The following is an 18,611-nucleotide window of genomic DNA, read 5'->3' on the forward strand; positions in this document are numbered from 1 at the left end:
CAGCAGGGGCAAGAGGCACAGGGTGGATAAATGTGGGCTCAATGGATTTTGTTTCTGGCTCAAACAGCTTAAAGAGGCAAAAGGGGCTGGGCTGGGCAAGAATGGCTAGAGCCTGGCACATTTGGCACACTGATATGCACATCAAGGAACACCACAGAGCCAGAGTGCGGGGTCTCAGTCTTTAATCTTAGGTCCTCACACACGCGAACCACACGCTCCGATCTTCAGATCTTGTTGAAAGCTGCGATGTCGACACTCTGCACCTGTGGGCGGAGACAGAGACTGCTGCTGTGGATGTCTGGAGGCCTCCCCACTCAGGCTCCACAGTGGGGTCTGACAGGGACCCGCTCCCATGGATGTGGGGCCACTGGAGCCAATGTCCTGGAACCACCTGGTCTTCCCACCCTAGCACTCATGCCCACTCACATGCTCCTCAAACTTGGTGATCTCCTCTTCTAGCAAGTCGGTGCCCACTTTGTCATCTTCCACCACACACTGGATCTGCAACTTCCGGATTCCATAGCCAACGGGCACGAGCTTGGAGCCCCCCCAGACCAACCCGTCCAACTGGACGGAACGCACACAAGCCTCCAGCTGGGCCATGTCTGTCTCATCATCCCACTGTGAGAAAACGGGAGGGTGGGGTGCGGAGTGAGCCGTCTCAGAAATCTCTAGAATACCACAGGGAATGCCCATAACCCCACCACCACCACCAAACTATACAAGAAACAATTTTGCTTGGAAACAGTCCCCAAATTACATGTGCCCTACTCCATATTTCTGTTCTTATGTCAAGGTCTTTAAACTTCCATCAAGACCTAGGAGGCTGTGGTCAGGCCCAGCCTCCAGCTCCAGTTAAAAGGTTCTGTTTCTGGTCCTCCCAGAGGGCCACCACCACTCACAGGTTTGACATCCAAGAGGATGGAGGATTTGGCCACCAGTGAGGGCTTCTTGGCTTTCTTCTCTGCGTACTGCCGAAGCCTCTCCTCCCGTAGTCGGGCTGCCTCCTTGTCTTCTTCCTCCTCATCACTGCCGAACAGGTCAATGTCATTGTCCTCATCGTCCTCTGCTGGTGTGGCGGCCTTCTTGGTCGGGGGCTCCACTTGACGCATAGGAGACACATGCTGCCATAGAGGAAGGGAAGAAGGTTGAGACTCATTTAGCCCTCTGGAAGACGAAGCCAGCCTGCCCTGAAGTTCAGTCTTGCCTGGGATAGTGGGCAGGTGGAGGCAGAAGCCAGGAGCACAACTCCAAGGCTCCTTCCCAAGTCGGGAAGGGGACTCACCTGGGTCTGGGGGGCTGTGGCTCGGTGAGTAGGTGAACTCTTCTCCAGAGTGCTCAACCGGGCCTCCAACTTGGAAATGGCTTGCTGCAGATCTTGTACCACTGTGGGCACAAGGGAGACACCAGCCAGTCAGATAGCAGAGGCTGGAACTGGAGCCCCACCTGTCAGGCCCAAGCCCTCACCGCCTCGAAGGTTCTGGTTCTCCATTTCCAGACTGGCAATCCGTACAATGAGCTCACTATGATCTCCAGCAGGTCCACTGGAGGCCCCAGGGCCTGAACTCTGCAAGGGAGGGAAACACTGGTCTTAGTACTTTAGCTTGCTTCTGAATTCCCTTACAGCCACTCAGAAGCAGAGCCCAGACCAAGCTGAAGGTCTGGCAAAGGTTCAGTCTTACAGGATCCCCTACAGTACTTGGTCAAGGAACTGCTGGAGAAGCAACACAGGAAGGCCTAGGTAGATAAGGGACCACAAAACAGACTTTCTGCTTAGGGAGATCAGGGAAGACCTGTGGTCTTCAGGGAATGGCTGTACAGCCCACTGTGACACTCTCAGCCAAGCAGAGGATAGGACAAGGGAGCCAAACAGAGAAAGCAGCAGGACTTACAGTCCCAGGGGTGGCTTGGCCCAGGGCCTCAGGGGATTTAGGCAGCATCACCTTGAGCTAGAAATAGGAGGGGAAAGCAATTGAGGGGCCAGACAGAAGGAGCATGGAGGTGGTGCCGGCACCTGTGATCTTGCTCCTGAGGTGGCCCCAGGAGGGCACAGGGCAGGCTCCCCGTGCAGGAAACCCATGCGTCTAGCTTCATGCTCTCATGTTAGTTCCATTCAGAGTGGGAGAGTTACTGGCTCTGAAGAAATAGTTGCATGCAAGTCCTAGCCCAAATGGATCTCAGCAGGCTCTGCTAGGACGTCCTCTGAGGGAGGGTGGCGAGCACTCTTAGTATCTGCTAGGCAGAATCTGCTCCACACGAGAGGTAACAGACACACAGGTCTTGCCAAACACATGGCATAGCAGCAGTTGGGCTAACAAATGTAACTAACTTTCTTTTTTAAAAACTTGCATGTGGCAGCAGAGCCTTATGGTCAGATTCTTGGCACAGCTACCATAGAAGGGAAGATACCTTCCGTCTACCTGCAAGCAAGGCCAGGCAGTTCCGAAGACTAGAACACGTGAGTGTATGCTAGGCTGGGATGCCAGGACTGTTTCCACAACACCTGAGGGCTCTCCCACGCTAGACAGCAGGCCTGGTACCAAGGAAAGGACATGGCAAGGGGCAGCCCAGAGCCAGGGCAGTAAATGGCTGCTGAGAACGACTCAGTTTTCTGGATGCTGAAGCTCAATGTGCCGGACCAAGTACATAAATCCCCCTCCCTAACTCCATGTTCACTGAGACTGAACTTCACTGGGTGTGCATGGGATCATGAGTTTGGTAGAGGATGACAGGATGTGAACTAACAGGAGTCAGGCAGGACCAGGAAGGGCTCAGGGGTGTGCAGCCTTCTGAAAGGCTGTGCATTGTTGACCATTTGGTAGACTAGTGCCCTAGGAATGTCTGTACTTGAATCTCCACGTTAGTTTACACAGCAAAGCAGATTTAACAGATGGAACTATGGGCCTGGATCAGTGGTTCTCAACCTCTGGGTCGTGACCCTTTCATAGGTGTCACCTAAGACCGTCAGAAAACAGATATTTAAATTATGAAGTAGCAATTAAACAATTTTACAGCCAAGGGCACCACAGCATAAGGAGCTGTGGTAAAGAGCTGCAGTGTTAGGAGGGCTGAGAACCACTGCTCTATGCACGTCAGCGGGGACGAGAGAAATAGAGGCAGGGATGACCAGACAGAGTGGATTTTCTCCAGACTTCTGAAGGACTCCATGGACACCTTGGTTCTGCTCCACAAGATGCCTCTAAAGCTGCTGTAGAGATGGCAGTGGGCACAGGCCTGAAGGCACAGCAGGGAGTTTAGGCCCTCTGTATCCAGGACTTCTAAGTGAGAAAACTTCATCTTCAGCTGGAGGTTTGAGGTTATTTTTGTTTTGTTTTTCAAAGACCTTGTCCTACAGTGCAGATTTCAAAGTTGTGGCGATCCTTCTGCCTCAGCTTTCCCAAGTGCTGTCACTGTACACCTAGCCAGGAAGTTTTTTTTGGGGGGGGAAGGGGGAGAGACAGGGTTTCTCTGGAACCTGTCCTGGAACTCACTTTGTAAACCAGGCTGGCCTCAGTTTCTTTTCTCCCATAAGTAGCAAAAGGAAAGCAGAGCAGAAAAAAAGCTAGGGCTAGATGGCTGGGGAAATTCTTTGCCCCTCTAGAGAGCAAAGGGAAACAAATTCAGTGTCGAGAGCAAAATGCTGAAGGCAGCAGTGGCTGCCTTGGGAAGAGTGGAAGTGTAAGGACCTGAAAGGTCAGGGGCCAGCACCGTGACCTGTGAACTCCCACAGCCATATGCTAAGGTATGTGATGGGATCAAAAATACCAAGAGGAACCTCCTGCCAATGCGCAGATTTCTGTGACAAAGTATATACCACCACTAATTTAGACCAAATAGGGGATCAGGGTGAAATATTAAAAACAAAAACATTTTTTAAAGGCTGAAGATCTCTACCTTCCTCAGGCAGAGAGGCTGTTTAAGTTTCAGCTTCAACAGTGCTGTTGGTGAGCACTGTATCCCAGGGCCACATGAGCCACAAAGGACGACTCAGGAAGCCTGGCAGGAGCCTGAAATTGTTTGGGACCAGTGGCCCTTTCTACATTTCCCTGTTTCAAATGGGAATGCCTGTTGACTACAAATCTGTTGCTTTACACAGCATGCTTTCAAAAATGGCGAACAAGATTCAGGGTTTAAAGACAAAACAAGAATCTGAGCTATCTCAAGGTTCACAAGTCTCCTGTGATGATGGGGTACAGGAGGGCCACAGGGAGAGTGGAGGCTGACAGGATAAGAACCCCAAGAACAAACATTGCCCCAAGGAGGGGGGCAGGTAGGAAAGGACGCTCAGAACCTCAGAAGGAACCCAACTCCACTGCCTCTGGCCCTATTTCAACCTCCAGCCTCCATGACCATCTGATGACAAATTCACATTGTCTTAAGCAGTATGGCTGTGGTAACCCACTAAAGAGCCATCAGAAAACCTGTTCCAGGACGTAAGCCCATTCCAGAGACAGCCTAAGGGCTTGACTTCTCTGGATTGAGAACACAGGGCAAGTTTGCCTGCCGTCTAAAGGGCACACCTTCCTCAGCTATTCCAGAATGCTAGAGCTAGATGGGGTACACCCAGCCTTGGTCTGAGACCCCAGGAGCCATGCAGGGTGCCCCCTTCCAGGCCTTAGTTCAGATGATGCTGACTAGCACACCTCACTAAATAATTGTCCCCTTTCCAGGAAGAACCGAGCAGTCTAATGGATAGGGATGTGCGCTTCTTCGGCAAGGGAGCAAGCAGGAAGAACAGTCTTGCAAGGCATGTGCCTACAGTCCACACCCTATAAAAATGACACCCCTTAGCCCAGGCAGCCCATGGCAGGCACCGCAGGAATAGCTAGAGTAACTTCAGTACACACGAGAGACATGGAAAAGTCTAGAGAACAAGACCATTTTCCACGGCGGTGTGGTTATGGAGGCCTCAAGCACTCACACACTACAAGAGCACAGCACCACGCCCTGTGCCCTAACTTGCTCCAAGGCCAAAATAGTCAGCAGTGCCGAAGGGCTGAAAAAAACCACATCTCAGACATGCTGTTTGGCCGAGCACGAGCCCATGGGTACATGGGTCGTGGGTACTCACTCCGGCCAGGGATTTCTGGATGTTCTCTCTGGCTCTTGCAATGTCACGGAGGATCACGCTGGCACCATTCTCCTGCAGACAGTGCAGAAAGAACTAGTCTTTTTTGCTTTGGTTTAAAAAAAAATTTTTTTAACAAACACACACACACACACAAACCCCACACACAAACACAAAATCCCTAAGAACCCTCACTCAAAAAGCAAGAATGCATTACAAGGAGATGAATGCATTACACAGAATGAAAGCTCCCAGGGCAGTGAAAAGCAGAAAGTGATCGAGGCCAGGACCACAAAGTCTGCAGGCAGCAGTACAAGCTGAGGCCTGGCCACACACCACCCCAGACACCTGTCTGCTTGCTGGCCCCAGCTGCATGGGAGCAGCAAGAGTGAGTCCCATGTTAGGATCAGAGGCCAAGGGCAGAAGCACCCTAGGATTCAGCCAAGGGCCTTCTAGTCCTAACAAGACGCCTCTGGCCCACCCAGTTCCACCAGCCCTAAGCATAGTGCTCACCTGGCGGGAGCCAGCAGCCACAGGCCCATTCATCTGCTCATAGAATTTCCTCTCCGCATCGTCATATTTGAACTTGTCAAACCAGATCTTCTCGTGCACTAGAAAGTTTGTAGCCATTTTTCTGCTGAGATGGGAAAAAGTGGCCAGGTAAGTGGCTAGAAAAAGTTGCAGTCAACCTCTGGCTTCCCCTTCCCCACAGGCACCAGGCCTATCCTGCCTGAGTACCTTGGACCAGGCAGAGTTAACGAACAGGGGAGCCGTGAAGGCTTTGGCATGCTGGGCTAGGTCACAGTCCTGCTTGGCTCACAAAATGCCTCTCTGCTGCCTAAGACTAGTGTTCAACAGCAAGCCCCATCCACAGACAGAGTCAACTGTCCTCTCATCCTCCAAGTGGGTTCCCCTATCAGGGCCTGGATGAGGGGTATCCCTAGGCCAGTCCTCCAGACCACCAGGCACGCAGGCCCTGACTTTCTAACCACACAATCCAACCATACCCCAAACCTGCAGCAAGAGCACAAAAGTAACCGTAAGATCAGCAGCTAGCCACCTACCCACCCTTCAGCCAAACGGGTTTGTAACAATGAGACAAGTTCACTGTCACCTAAAGCATGCAACATGTTTGTCTTTTTCAGTATGTACTCTTAGTACTTAAGTTTTGATTAAGATAGAAAAAAACCATCAAGAGTACAAAGAAAGCCCTAGGGTCTGAGAACTGCTGTTCTACACCAGGGTCTGGCTCACTAAGCCTACGCAAGTCATGTCCCTCCATGGAGCTCCTAAACCTGGAGCAGTATGGGAGCTAGGGGTTGCAAAGTGTCCACAGAGCCCATGGTCACTAGCCCGTCCTTCCTACCAGGTATGACAGACCAACCACTCTCCCTGCCAATTTTCTGTTTAGGAAGCCTCATGCCATCATCAAACAAGTGCCTTCTAACAAGAATTGAGCCCTGACACAGGGGCAGTTAGGTGGCAGACCACTGGGTTCTATTCCCATTCTCCCCTTGCCACTGGTGTTACTTCTGTCTCTTCCATGTCTATCCATCAGACCTATCTGCCTAGGGGCCACCTCCAATGGTCACATATTACGACCCAAAAGCCTTTCCTGGCCTTCAGATACCACTGTTAGGACTCCATCCACTTGTACTGGAGCAAGACCCCTTGGGGGCTCTGGGCTAAAGGCAGGTCTCTCTCCTCACTGGGAGGTAAAAGACAAGCACCCTTCAGAGTCTGTCAACCACGTGCAGCTCTCAGATTTAAGGCCCACCTGACCTCCAAGAGCACACACTATAGCCTGGGCTGTGGGTGTCAACACCTGTCAGGTGCAGGAGACCCAGCTACAAGGTTTCCCACCCACCCTGCCAACAATCTGTCTTCTGGGCTCCCGTGATAGGGGGCTTTGCCTCATGTAGACCCCTTCCCCAGCCAACATCAGCAAGTCAGAACTCTGTAGCCCTCGAGGGCAGACCACCGCAGGTGCCCACCCCACCCTACATTCAAGCTGGTCAGGTCCACAGGGGCACGAGGGACACCAGCCTAGAGACAGCTGTCCCTAGTATGCTCACAGCCCAGGTCAGTCCCGACACCTGCAGCCATATTTCTCCTACTTGGGTCTCAGGCTGGACATGGATGGGCCAGAACGGGGCGTGGGTCGGTGAGCCAGGGAGGCAGCTTCTAGGCGCCAGGCTATGCGCAAGGCCTCAGCAGCATGGTGGCGGCACTCAGCACTGTCGTAAGTAGGCTTGCTGAGCCAGGGAGCCTCTGCGTCCTTGTGTAGGAAGTACCAGTAGGGCAGAGAAGAGGGGGCCTCCCCATCAGCCCGTTTTGACCCAGCTCGCTTGTTTCCTACTGCATTGCGACTCCGACGGTCTCTGCGGCCCCTCCGGGCACCCTCTGCCTGACTGGCTCGCTCTTGCAGACGTACTTTCCCTGGGGGGTGGCCATCAAATAGAGCCTCATAGAAGCCCCTTTCAGCTGCATCATACCGGGGCTTCTCCAGCCACACCTCCCGCACCAGTGCTTGCAGGCTGCCCAGAGGAGGCTGGCCATTAGCTGGTGGGCAAGGCTGGCAGGCCAAGGCCAGGTCAGGAGAGGCAGCCTGCTGGCCTGTGTCAGGAGTCCCCTGCCTGCGGCTCCCCTCCACCGCCAGCAGCAAGGCCTGAGACCACTCCACAAAAGCCCGCTCAGCCTGATCAAAGCAAGACTTGTTGACCCAGATCCCCCAGGTCACGTGGTGGCAGGCCACATGGCTTCCATGCGTACAGGGGGCTCTAGGGGCCAGAGCAGGCGGCTGGGCTGCCTGAGCGGCCACATCTGCCAGCCTCTGGCGGTAGGAGCTTTCTGCCTGGTCGAAGAGGGGCTTGTCCAGCCATACGTGGTCAGCTGAGAGGCCCACGAGGGCCAGGTCTGACTGGCCAAGCCAACTCTTGGGGGAGCGCTTCCTCTTTTTCTGTAGGGGCTTCTTGCACTCGTGGCTCTTCCTAGGATCACTCCTGCTGTCGGTGTGGGGGGCCTCTGCCTCGTCGGGGTCCTCTGTGTCCTCCTGGCTGGGCCCGTTCACAGCTGGCACCTTGGCCAGGAGCTGCTGGACGGAGGCGGCGGCTCGCGTGGCCTCATGCTCATGGAAGCGCCGTTCTGCATCCTCATACTTGTGCTTGTCCTCCCAGACGGTCTCCAGCGCACAAGAGGCCTTCCCACTCCTCATCTTCGAGCGCAGCGTTAAAAAGCAAGCACAAGAAGGGCAGTTGCAACACGGCAGAGGCACCTGCCTTCCCTCACCCTCCAGTCTGGTAGGCAAGGGTGGGCAGGGAGGCCTGGGCAAATGAGAGGGCAAGCCACCGGAAGGGGCTTGACCGGATGACATGCAAGGGCACGGACGTCAAATCCACACCAGGAGCTTTGGTAAATACAAAACAGCATACATATATAGGCATACACCCATGTCTTATTATTGCATTTGTTGTCTTTGCTAACCCATAGCCCACAGCTTGAGAAAAGGATCTAAACACCTCCAAACTCGGCAAACACCTTTTCTCAAGGGGACTCCAGATAGGGCGCCAAACAAAACAAACAGCTGTCCTCATTTACAGTAGGCTTTAATAAAAACAATCAGTAGGCTCTCTCTTTTTTTTAAGTGTAAACACATCCCATGAGATGTATAGTAAATTACTCATGGCTTACTGAAATCAAGCTTAAGACTGGCTGTGCTTTTGTATATGCTGAGCCTGACACCTCCTAGTGGTGGCTGATGTTCACTGACAGGGACTTGTCAAGGTGGGATGGAGCACCAGCAAGTAGCCCATCACTGACCTAAACCTACCCTGGCCACACAACAACCTTGTCCAGACTCGTGGGCCTTTCTGGAGCAGGGGCAAGAATCTTGGGAAAGGGAGAGTCTCTGTGAGCCTGACTGACCTCACAGGGATGGGTCCGGGGCTGACTGCCCACCAACAGGGATCCTTAATCAGCTGTCACCTCCCAACCAGGAGGCCACCAGACCACAGCTCTATTTCCATCGGAACCGAAGGGTCATCATGGGGCCTTCAGTCTCAGGATACCATATCCCACCGGCTACTGTAATCAGTGGACAGGACTCTTGCCTCAGGGGTCTCAGCTTCCTTATCAGACCCGGTGTTACCTAAAGCTCTGTCCCCTCAGCAGGGTTTGGTTCTGAAGCACATAGCAACAGCCGTAAGGGAGGACTTGCCTCCACTACTCCTGAAGCTGAACGTGGCACCATGGAAAAGACAGGTTCCAGGTTCTACTAGCCAGCCCAGAAAGCCACAGGTAAATATTCCTAGTGCTGCTTTGCCCTAGAAGGGTAGCCATTCTAAGACTTTGTAGTCTGGACTCAACTAACAAAATTCACGGACTGGGGTACAGATGCCACTACCATGTTGCTGTGGGTCTGAATAACACCGACTGTCTGGCAGGCTCTCGAGCAGTGGAAGGGAACCCTTCGGCTGGACAGCAAACCTTCCTATCACCAGCTAGGACCTTTTCCTAATACACCCGACAAAACGCTTGACTGGAAGAGTGTTAAGCTGTCCAAATCTCACCTATGCTCAGAATCTCAGAAGACTCAAATTGTCATGCCCTGGAGCCTACCTCTAAGTGAGAGCTATCATTCTTTAATACAGTCCACCCAAGCTCTCTCCACTGTGAGGAGCCAGCCAGGACCAGGAGCCACAGAGACCCCGTGTACAGAGGTCTCCAGACCACCCCCTCACTTACCAAGGCCAAGTGGCAGGGGCAGGGACAGGGACTGAGCAGGATCCCAGGAGGCACAGCATTGTGACATCACCCACTGTCACCACGGGGCAGCGTATGCCATCACAGCAGGACCTGACTGAGTCAACTCTCCGGGGCTGCTCTGCTCTCATGGAAGGCTACATACAGGTCTAGGTTGACCCTCCATTCCCTTCGGCAACGCCCACTAAACTGGCTCTCTACCAAACTTAGACTTGGCTGGAACCCTCCTGAAGGCAACAGATGTAGCTACTTCCAAGAAGGGACAGGGCCACTAAGGCTGGATACTTCCTTAGGCCATATCTTCACGACTGGCCACCACTTCTCCATAGGGCAGAGGGCTGTATGCTGACTTGCTTAATCACACCACTGCCCTGTCCTAGCAAGCTCAACTCTGCCTAGGTATGCCTCCCTCGGGCAAGGTGATGGCTGGGGGTTCCTTGGCTCGGGTGAAGGGAGGAGACACAGGGTACTTCGCAGGTGTACTTACTTTTGCTTTGGCCTCCTAGGACAGCATGAAGGAAAAGCAGCAAGGTTAGAGCAGTGGGAAAGGCCACCCATGCCAGACAGCAGCTTTGGGCAGCCTGGGTGGCCTTTTAGAAGCTGCTTGTCGAGGAGGCATGGCAACAGAGGATAAAATGAGATACACCATCCAATCCCAGGTGGCTGCCTGGTCCTCATAATTGAGAGGTAGCACTTTCCCATTAGCCCCTGATACGTAGCTCTTGGGTTCCTAATAACTAGGAGACAAGCAAAAAAAACCACGGAAGCTACCTGCTCCCACCCTGTCCTTTACTGTGCCTACAGCCTGCAATAAGGTGAGCTAGTACCTACAGATGCTCCCTTAGCTGGGGAAGAAGGCTCCCCTTCACTGGCAAGGCTTCAAAAGATAAGGACATTCCCCCACTGCCCTATCTCCAAGGGACCAAGTGGTCCAGACAGCTCTAAGCTGTGGGCTCAGCTGCCACCAAGGCCCAGTGACCATGCTGATACTGGACCTCTTATCTCTGGGTTGGGGGGATAGAGACCAAACAGGTAGGGATGCCAACCCTAGACAGCACAAGTAGCAAAGGCTCCCAAAGGACACAGTCTTCCCCAACCTACTTTCCCCAGAGGCACACAATAGGCTTGAGGACTTTAGCCAGTCTGTACCCACACTGGGCACTGAACTCCATTGCTTCCCTGGAGGACACATACATGCAAACTGTCCAGGAAAAACAGCCTAGAAACAGGCAGCTGTGAATTTCTCAAACCCCCACAAGGACAAGTCTGTCAATACCCGTGTTCCTACAACAGGGTTGGCCTTTCTTTCTCCTGAGGTTTTATCCAGGCAATAGCAGAAACATGCTAAAGAGACAGAAATACCGGAAAGAAAGCCAACTTCCGGAGAAGCAGGCACAGACACGCCAAAGGACCTAGACAGACACCCTTGCCCTGGCTCCTGGATAGAGGCTGGAGTCCGGAAAGCAAGACTGGTTACCAGAGGTAAGCTGTCAAGACCCTTTGTGTGTGGGAGACGGATAATCCTGAGCTCTGGAGGGCCCTGGATACAGGCAGTTTGTGTGGTAAGACAAGGCCTTATAGGTCCTAAGTACCAGGACTCAGTCCTAGCCCCACTCACAAGGAACTTGCCAAAAGAGCTAACTGGCCAGCTGCAGCCTCCGAGGGCCAACCTACATCTGCTCCCCAAAGAAGGCCACAAGTGTTTAGGACTCTCATAGCTTCTACTAATTTGGACTAGTCAGGGCTCCTACCAGGGACCCTTCTGGTTAGGGGACTGGACCCCAAGGAAGATGAGAACAGGTATGTCACAGCTATGCCCCACCACGGCAGCAAACATCTGAAGGGTTCCATGTGCTGGGAACAATAGAGAAAATTTCCCTCTGGGATGGCTTTCTGAGCCCTAAGCCCCACACCTTCTGTCCTCTGGACGTTCTGAAATGGCATGTCACCCCATCGGTCCGATCACTGATGGGCTCCCAATACTCACTGTCCTCGTGAGCACGGTGGATAGGGAATGGGGTCTGCCAGCAGGTCCAACTGACACCCCTGCACCCCAGTAGCAACACTCCCTTGCTCAGCTAGCCTGAGTCTGTGAACCAGGGCTGCCTGTCGGAACTGCTTGAAGCTGGTGTCCCAAGGGGCAGCCGGTAGCACTCGAAGCAAAGGCTCTCTTTAGTCACAACCAGACACGCAGTGGGGGAGCCACACTGCCGTTTACCTAGGCACTGGAGTGATAATGCCCTGGGTCTTTTCTCCCATGAGAATTCTACATCCCCAAGTTCCCACCCTGCTTCTCTGCTCCAGGATGTCCCAGTCCTTTCGAGAAACACTGACTTGTGCTTTTTTGCCCATCTTGAGCCCCAAAGGCTAGTGCCCAGCCTAAGCCCAAATGCCATGGTTTGCTGGTTCTATTTCTGTTCCAACCTGAGGTACCCTGACCTGACACACAGGTCCTGGGGCTTGCCAGACAGCTCTTGCTCTCTTAGCTCTTCCTTTACACTTGGTAACACCTGTGCCAAACCTCATACTTAGGCAGGGAATGATCATGTGACATCTTAGACCCAGAAAGGAAAATGGAGGCGCTGACTGGTGTAACCACCCCAATGTGCTGAGTTAAGTGATATGTGGAGCTGGAGAAGGCATCTTCCAGTACCTGGAAATGTCTCCAACCAGCAACAAGCACACACCAGTATCGTCTGCCTACAGCCCCCAAGAGCCACTCTTTCTGACCGTCAAATCCTCTCGTGCACCTCTGCCTCATTTGCAGTAAGCCCAGGGGCCTCAGCTATCCAAAAGCTGAGCTTGGAGAACTAGCCCTATACCAGCTTCCTCCTGAAAGGACAGAACGCTATGCAGCACACATCTCAGGTTAAGAAAGTCTATGTGGCTCCCTCTGCCAACGCTGCAGCTGTTTACGGAGTTCTGCAGTCAAAGTGGAGGCTCATGCTGAACTAGCCACCGCAGAGCCTGGGAGGAGACTCCTCGTCCCTTTGAGGACTTCTTCCTCTCGGACTCTGCTGCCCCATAGGATTGGCTCAGGGGGCACCGGGTGGTCCTGTTCCATCCATCTTTTGCTTTATCCATGAGGATCCACCTGAGGTGAGACTGAGTTATCATTCCTGAGTGACAGGGCCAATTCAGAAGCATCCCCCGGGGGGGGGGGGTGGCATCTCAACATTAGCTTCAACAAGTTCTTTTGCTGCGAGGTAGGCTTTCACTCTAGAAAACCATGATGCTGGGAGAGAGAGCGCTCATGTATTAGAAAAAATAACAGCCCGTGCCCTTCAACGACCCCTTCCCGAGAAAACTGCTCAGATCATCGCGTTCAAATCAGTAAGTGGCCCCGTTACGTTTGAGCCAACCGGCATCACATGCCTTTTCTCTACCCCTGTGTTCGTGTGCCTCCTAAGTTCCACAAGGCTGCACCCGAATCAAGTTCCCTCTACGCCTTAGAGCTCGGTATGCCCTCGGTGCTTAACCGCAAGGTCCTAGGACCTTGGCAACAGCTGGGGCAGTCGAACGCCGGCCCGGTAAGGGTGTCAGTCATGGCCGTGGCAGGCCGCCGCGCGGCCGGCCTGAAGCAGCGCTCAGGAAGCTGGCAACCATGTGGCCACCGGCCCGGCCCCACACTGGACTAGACACCAGCCCGTAGCCCTCACTGATCCACTGGAGCCAACCCGAAAGGCCCGGGGCCGGGGCACTCCAGCCTCTGCTGCACGTGCGCTCCTTGAGGCGGGGCCCGCGGTACTCACACGCCAGCCAAGGACGCAGCAACCAAAACCTGGAACTGCGAGCTCAGGACTGCAAAGGAAAGGGAGGGCGACCGCGCAGCTCCCGGAAAACGCAGCGGCACAGACCACAAGTGGCCCGGCGGGGGACATAACCCTGAGCACGCGCTGCCTCGCCCGCGGAGCATGCACCACAATACATGCAGGAACCATTTTGGTAGAAGCCACGGGACAGCTACCTCGGGCACCGCGCTTCACCCGAGGAGTTGTTACAAACAGCAGAGAACCGGACGTCCCAACACGCAGCACCCCTCCAAGGCACGAAGAGTGGAGCCGGCCGGACTAGGGCGGGACGAAACGGAGTTGGTGTGCGCACGCGCCGCTGACGCGTCCGAGTCCAGACCGTGCGCAGGCGCCACGGGGCGAAGGGGGCGGGACTAGAGAGCCTGTCCCGACAGGGCCGGCGAGACAAAAGGGAGGGACCCGGGCAGCCCCGCCCCCGAGCCCCGCCCCGAGCGGCCCGCGCGGGGTGTCTGGCTAGCTAGCCCGGTGGTCCCTGGCGCTGACGCCATGTACCCCACGAACCCGCCGGCCGGCCCGACCCTGCACCCGGTCCCTCATCGTGTTCGTCTTCCCCCTCCTCGGAGTCTTGCTGAGTCGCCGAGATCACCGGCTCCGGGCCAGGGTCCCGTGGCGCGCCCGCCGCCCACCGCGCCCGAGCCGCGGCCCCGCGTGGCCGTAAAAATGACTTTCCGCAAGGCCTACTCCATCAAAGACAAGCTGCAAGCCATCGAGCGCGTCAAGGGCGGTGAGCGGCAGGCCAGCGTGTGCCGCGACTTTGGCGTACCGGGCGGCACGTTGCGCGGCTGGCTCAAGGACGAGCCCAAGCTGCGCTGGTTTCTGGACCAGCTTGGTGGAGAGGTGGGCACGCAGCGCAAGAAGATGCGTCTGGCCAACGAGGAGGAGATCGACCGCGCGGTCTATTCGTGGTTTCTCACCTTGCGCCAGCACGGCGTGCCGCTGTCCGGTCCGGTCATCCAAGCGCAGGCTGAGGCCTTTGCTCGCCAGATCTACGGCCCCGAGTGTACCTTCAAGGCTAGCCACGGCTGGTTCTGGCGCTGGCAGAAGCGCCACGGCATCTCCAGCCAGCGCATCTATGGCGAGGCCGAGTCCCCGGCCGCAGGCCCTGCACCTGTCAAGGAGGAGCCTACACAGTCACCCGGCGCAGTTCTACCTGACCGTGCGCTGACCACTCTACCCCATTCCGAGGGCGGCTATGGTGACGAACAGATCTACAACGCCAACGTTACTGGTCTGTACTGGAGGTTACTTCCGGAGCAGACCTCAACTCCAGGCGTTCGGGACTCCAGCGGGCCTAGTGGGTGCAGCCAGCGCTGGCCAGGCGACCGAGTGACAGTTCTGTTGGCCGCCAACCTGACGGGCAGCCACAAGTTGAAGCCACTAGTTATCGGACAACTACCAGACCCACCCAGCTTGCGTCACCACAACCAGGACAAGTTCCCGGCCTCCTACCGTTACAGTCCGGATGCCTGGCTCAGTCGTCCTCTTCTTCGGGGCTGGTTCTTTGAGGAATTCGTCCCTGGCGTCAAGCGCTACCTGCGCCGAAGCTGCCTGCAACAGAAGGCGGTGTTGCTAGTGGCCCATCCACCCTGTCCAAGCTGGGCCACTAGGGTGCCCGCCCTGGAGGAGAGTGAGGAGACTCCTAGGCAGTGCCAGCCTGAGCTCCTTGGGTCCCCAGAGGAGCTGCAGACACCTGATGGTGCAGTTCGTGTGCTTTTCTTGTCCAAGGGCAACAGCCGAGCGCACATCCCTGCGCCGCTGGAGCATGGTGTGGTGGCAGCCTTCAAACATTTGTACAAACGAGAGCTGCTGAGGCTTGCTGTGTCTTGTGCCAGTGGCTCCCCTCTAGACTTCATGAGAAGCTTCATGCTCAAGGACATGCTATACCTGGCTGGCCTCTCATGGGACCTGGTCCAGGCAGGCAGCATAGAGCGCTGCTGGCTGCTGGGTCTTAGGGCAGCCTTTGAGCCCGGGCAGCAGCCAGCCCACCAGGTAGAGGAGGCTGCCGAACGCAGCAGGGTGCTCAGTGACCTCACACATCTGGCAGCTCTGGCTTACAAGCGCCTGGCACCTGAAGAGGTGGCAGAGTGGCTGCACCTGGACGATGACGGGGGTCTCCCTGAGGGCTGCAGAGAGGAGGTGGTTCCCGCAGCCCCTCCTTCCCCAGCCAGCCTGCCCTCTAGCCTGGGGGCTGGAGAGGAGGAGGAGGAGGCCACTGAGCAAGGAGGAATGTTGGTACCTACTGCTGGGGAAGCTGTTTGGGGTCTAGAGACAGCTCTGAGGTGGCTGGAGAGCCAGGATCCTAGAGAAGTGGGAGCAGTGAGGCTAGTGCAGCTACGTTCCCTCATTACCATGGCACGGAGGCTCGGCGGCATGGGGCCCTCATCTGCAGCTTCCCATGGTGGCGTGTAACCTCCGGGGCCCACTGGCCATTTTCGTGCTGCACTGGGAGAGAGGGGGCATACACAGTCTGCCGTCTTCCACCTTTTCTCCCTGGTATAGTCCACTGTAGAGGTCCAGGGGTGCACGCCCAATACAGCGTGGAGGAGTTCCATCGGTAAAGGATGCCCTGTCCCGTGATCCACAGCATCTTGGGGAAGTAGTTTAAAGGAGCAGATGCTCTTTGCTGAGTAGGCACATATGGGCCCATAAGCACAGCACCTACTGGAGAACAGTTGACTGTACTTCCGTTCCAGCCCCTATGGGGCTCACCCCTACCCTTGCCCCCATGTGCACTGGATGAGGCTCCTGCTTCTGCCTCCCCGGTGCTGCCTGGCCTCACCTCAGTGGGAAAGCACTAGGTTTTGTTTTAAAAACAAGCAAAAACACATTAAACCTGTTTTAAAAGATGCTCTTCATAGGGAACCATGAGTGCCGGAAGAGTGAGGTGGTCTCTGGGCTATCTTGCCCTTGCTCTGATAACTGAAGGCCCTTGTGGTGCTGGATCAGAGCTCAGGCTAGGCCCCAGTTCCTTGACCTGGGATGGTGTACTCACAGAGAGTGGGATGCAAGGAAATGGAAGCCCAGTGCTTGGTGAGGTTTTGGATACAGCAAAGTATAGTCGATTCTGTTCTACTTAGATTTTTAGTCCTTCAAAATACTCCCTTCTGACTAGATCTTCCACTCCTGATGTTGGCAAGTGTTTGGATTTGGACCCAGGTGGCTTGACCAATGGCAGGACAAGCTACCAAGCACTTTGTCCAGCTCTAGGGCTGTCTGAACTCCCAGGAAACAGGTCACAGCCTTTGCAACCATCTGAGAACATGACAGTGCCTTTGAGTCAACCTCTGTACACTCATGGGCTCTTCCTGCACCAGCCCCAACCCTAGACTCATCCACCTCCTGGCATTGCCAAGAGTGTGGCTGAGAAACTATTGCTGGATGGCCCAGGTTGGAGAAAAAGACTCTACTCTAATAATATCCAGATTTTGAATCACTCTGGTGCTCTGTCCAATTGCGGATTCAGATTGCTCCAGGTGGTCTAGAGCTGAGGCACCTGTGTCTGAGGGAGGGCCAATATTGCCTTTGCAGAAATACTGTCCTGAGCCCCTGTCCTAGTACTTGCCCCTTATCTTCACCTCTTCCCTCATAGTCTGAGCCTTGAAAACACGATGTGGGGAAGGGCAAGGGATGCAAGAGCTTGGCAATGGGTGGAGCCATGGATGAGGTATCCAAAAATGATCTGCACGTAAGTCCAAGAATACAGCTCCTTAGAACCACACTACACCCCAGTCAAAAGTCTACGTAAATATTAAGAGTTGAAGGAACACATGGAACAAGAGAACGGAGGCTCAGGTAGCAAACTCTGTCTGTACACACTATGTACCTGGCCTCAAGCCTAAAGACCTAGAGGACCTTGGGCAGTCGTGGCTGGTAGAGGGTCTCCAACCTTAGCAACTTGGGTGGGGTTTCAGAAGTCTAATGTGTTTAATTCCAGCAGCTTCCATATCACCCAGGTACACAGGCTAGGAGCTGCCATCAGGCTTTGACAGACCTACTTCCAGGTCTGTGGAGAGGTGGACCTGCCTGGGCCTTGGATTTCCATCCAGCCTGGGTAGTGTCAGCAGCTATTCCAGCCTAGGCTACCTGTACTGTTCTTTGGGAGAGCTTTCTATCGGCTTCTATCTTTGTCCTTTCTATTGTGTTTCCTCCTTTGGCCTGGGCCCAGATAGACTGGGGTTGGCAGAGACTAGGACTCAGGAGTGAGACCTCTCACCAGCCCCTCTAGCTGTCTAAGCCCTTTCATCTGAGGACCCAAGATCCAGGAGGTTGCTATGGTCCCATATTGCTGCCCTATAAACAATCAGGTGTGGGGCTGACTAGGTCAGAGAGTTCCTGTCAGGCTTTTGTCTGTATGCTATCATTAACTGAGACACCCATGAGAAGGCACAAAGGTGTCATCTCAGGCTAGGGATCCTAGGGTGCTTGCTAGGATGCATGAGGTGAGGCCCTGGGTTCAAACAACAGCACTATTTTTTTTTAAAAAAATGCAAATTTTTAGACTGGAATATGCTGCTGTTCTTTACATGCTATGGACAGAGGTTCTGGTGGCTGGGTCCTAGCTGTGGAGGAGGCTGCTTCATCCAGGTACCCCGTTTGTCCCAGCAGGAAGTCCTCCTGGGCTTGCAGTACTGCATATCTGTTACACGGGGGCCTTCGCCCCACAGGCAGCTGTGTTGATGTGCAGTTACCTCACCTTTCTGTTTTTAGTGTCTGATGGGCCTCCCTAGGGGTTCATGGGCCTCTTAGGGAGAGCCTTATCCTCAGTGTGCCCATCTGTGCGTCACTGCTGCTCCCTGTGGGCACCGAGTTGCAGTAACTAGTAAGGAGGCTGAAAAGGCAGTTTCTTTCTTCAGCAGCCATTGCCCCCTGCTATCTACCAGGAATCACAAAGTATAGCGATCCTTTCGCCTGGGAAGTATAGGCAGCCTTTTCTGCTAAGCGGTCCTACCTTAGATTCATACACGGATTGT

General features: G+C 54.6%; 2 protein-coding genes across 8 annotated transcripts; one reads left to right on the forward strand and one right to left on the reverse strand.

Moving 5' to 3' along the window:
• Nucleotides 1-169: 169 nt before the first annotated feature.
• Eef1d (eukaryotic translation elongation factor 1 delta) lies at nt 170-14,997 on the reverse strand. 7 transcript variants are annotated; one of them, XM_038342647.1, is made up of 8 exons: nt 14,556-14,997; nt 5,582-5,702; nt 5,072-5,143; nt 1,468-1,567; nt 1,286-1,386; nt 903-1,124; nt 427-621; nt 170-263 (listed from the first exon to the last, which is right to left on the reverse strand). In XM_038342647.1, exons 2-8 carry the CDS (start codon nt 5,696-5,698, stop codon nt 225-227), a joined length of 846 nt encoding a protein of 281 aa, XP_038198575.1. In that variant the 5' UTR covers nt 5,699-5,702; nt 14,556-14,997; the 3' UTR covers nt 170-224. The 7 variants fall into 7 exon arrangements, with proteins under 7 accessions (XP_038198575.1, XP_038198574.1, XP_038198570.1 ...); XM_038342646.1 differs by having other exon boundaries at nt 5,582-5,705; XM_038342642.1 differs by lacking the exon at nt 14,556-14,997 and adding an exon at nt 13,582-13,737 and having other exon boundaries at nt 5,582-5,705.
• On the forward strand, nt 14,074-16,487 carry Tigd5 (tigger transposable element derived 5). The gene has a single exon (XM_038342622.1). The coding sequence runs from the start codon at nt 14,128-14,130 to the stop codon at nt 16,048-16,050; it is 1,923 nt and encodes a 640-aa protein (XP_038198550.1). The 5' UTR covers nt 14,074-14,127; the 3' UTR covers nt 16,051-16,487.
• The last annotated feature ends 2,124 nt before the right edge of the window (nt 16,488-18,611 follow it).

Source organism: Arvicola amphibius, chromosome 9 (assembly GCF_903992535.2).
Source record: "Arvicola amphibius chromosome 9, mArvAmp1.2, whole genome shotgun sequence".
Taxonomy (NCBI): Eukaryota; Metazoa; Chordata; class Mammalia; order Rodentia; family Cricetidae; genus Arvicola; species Arvicola amphibius.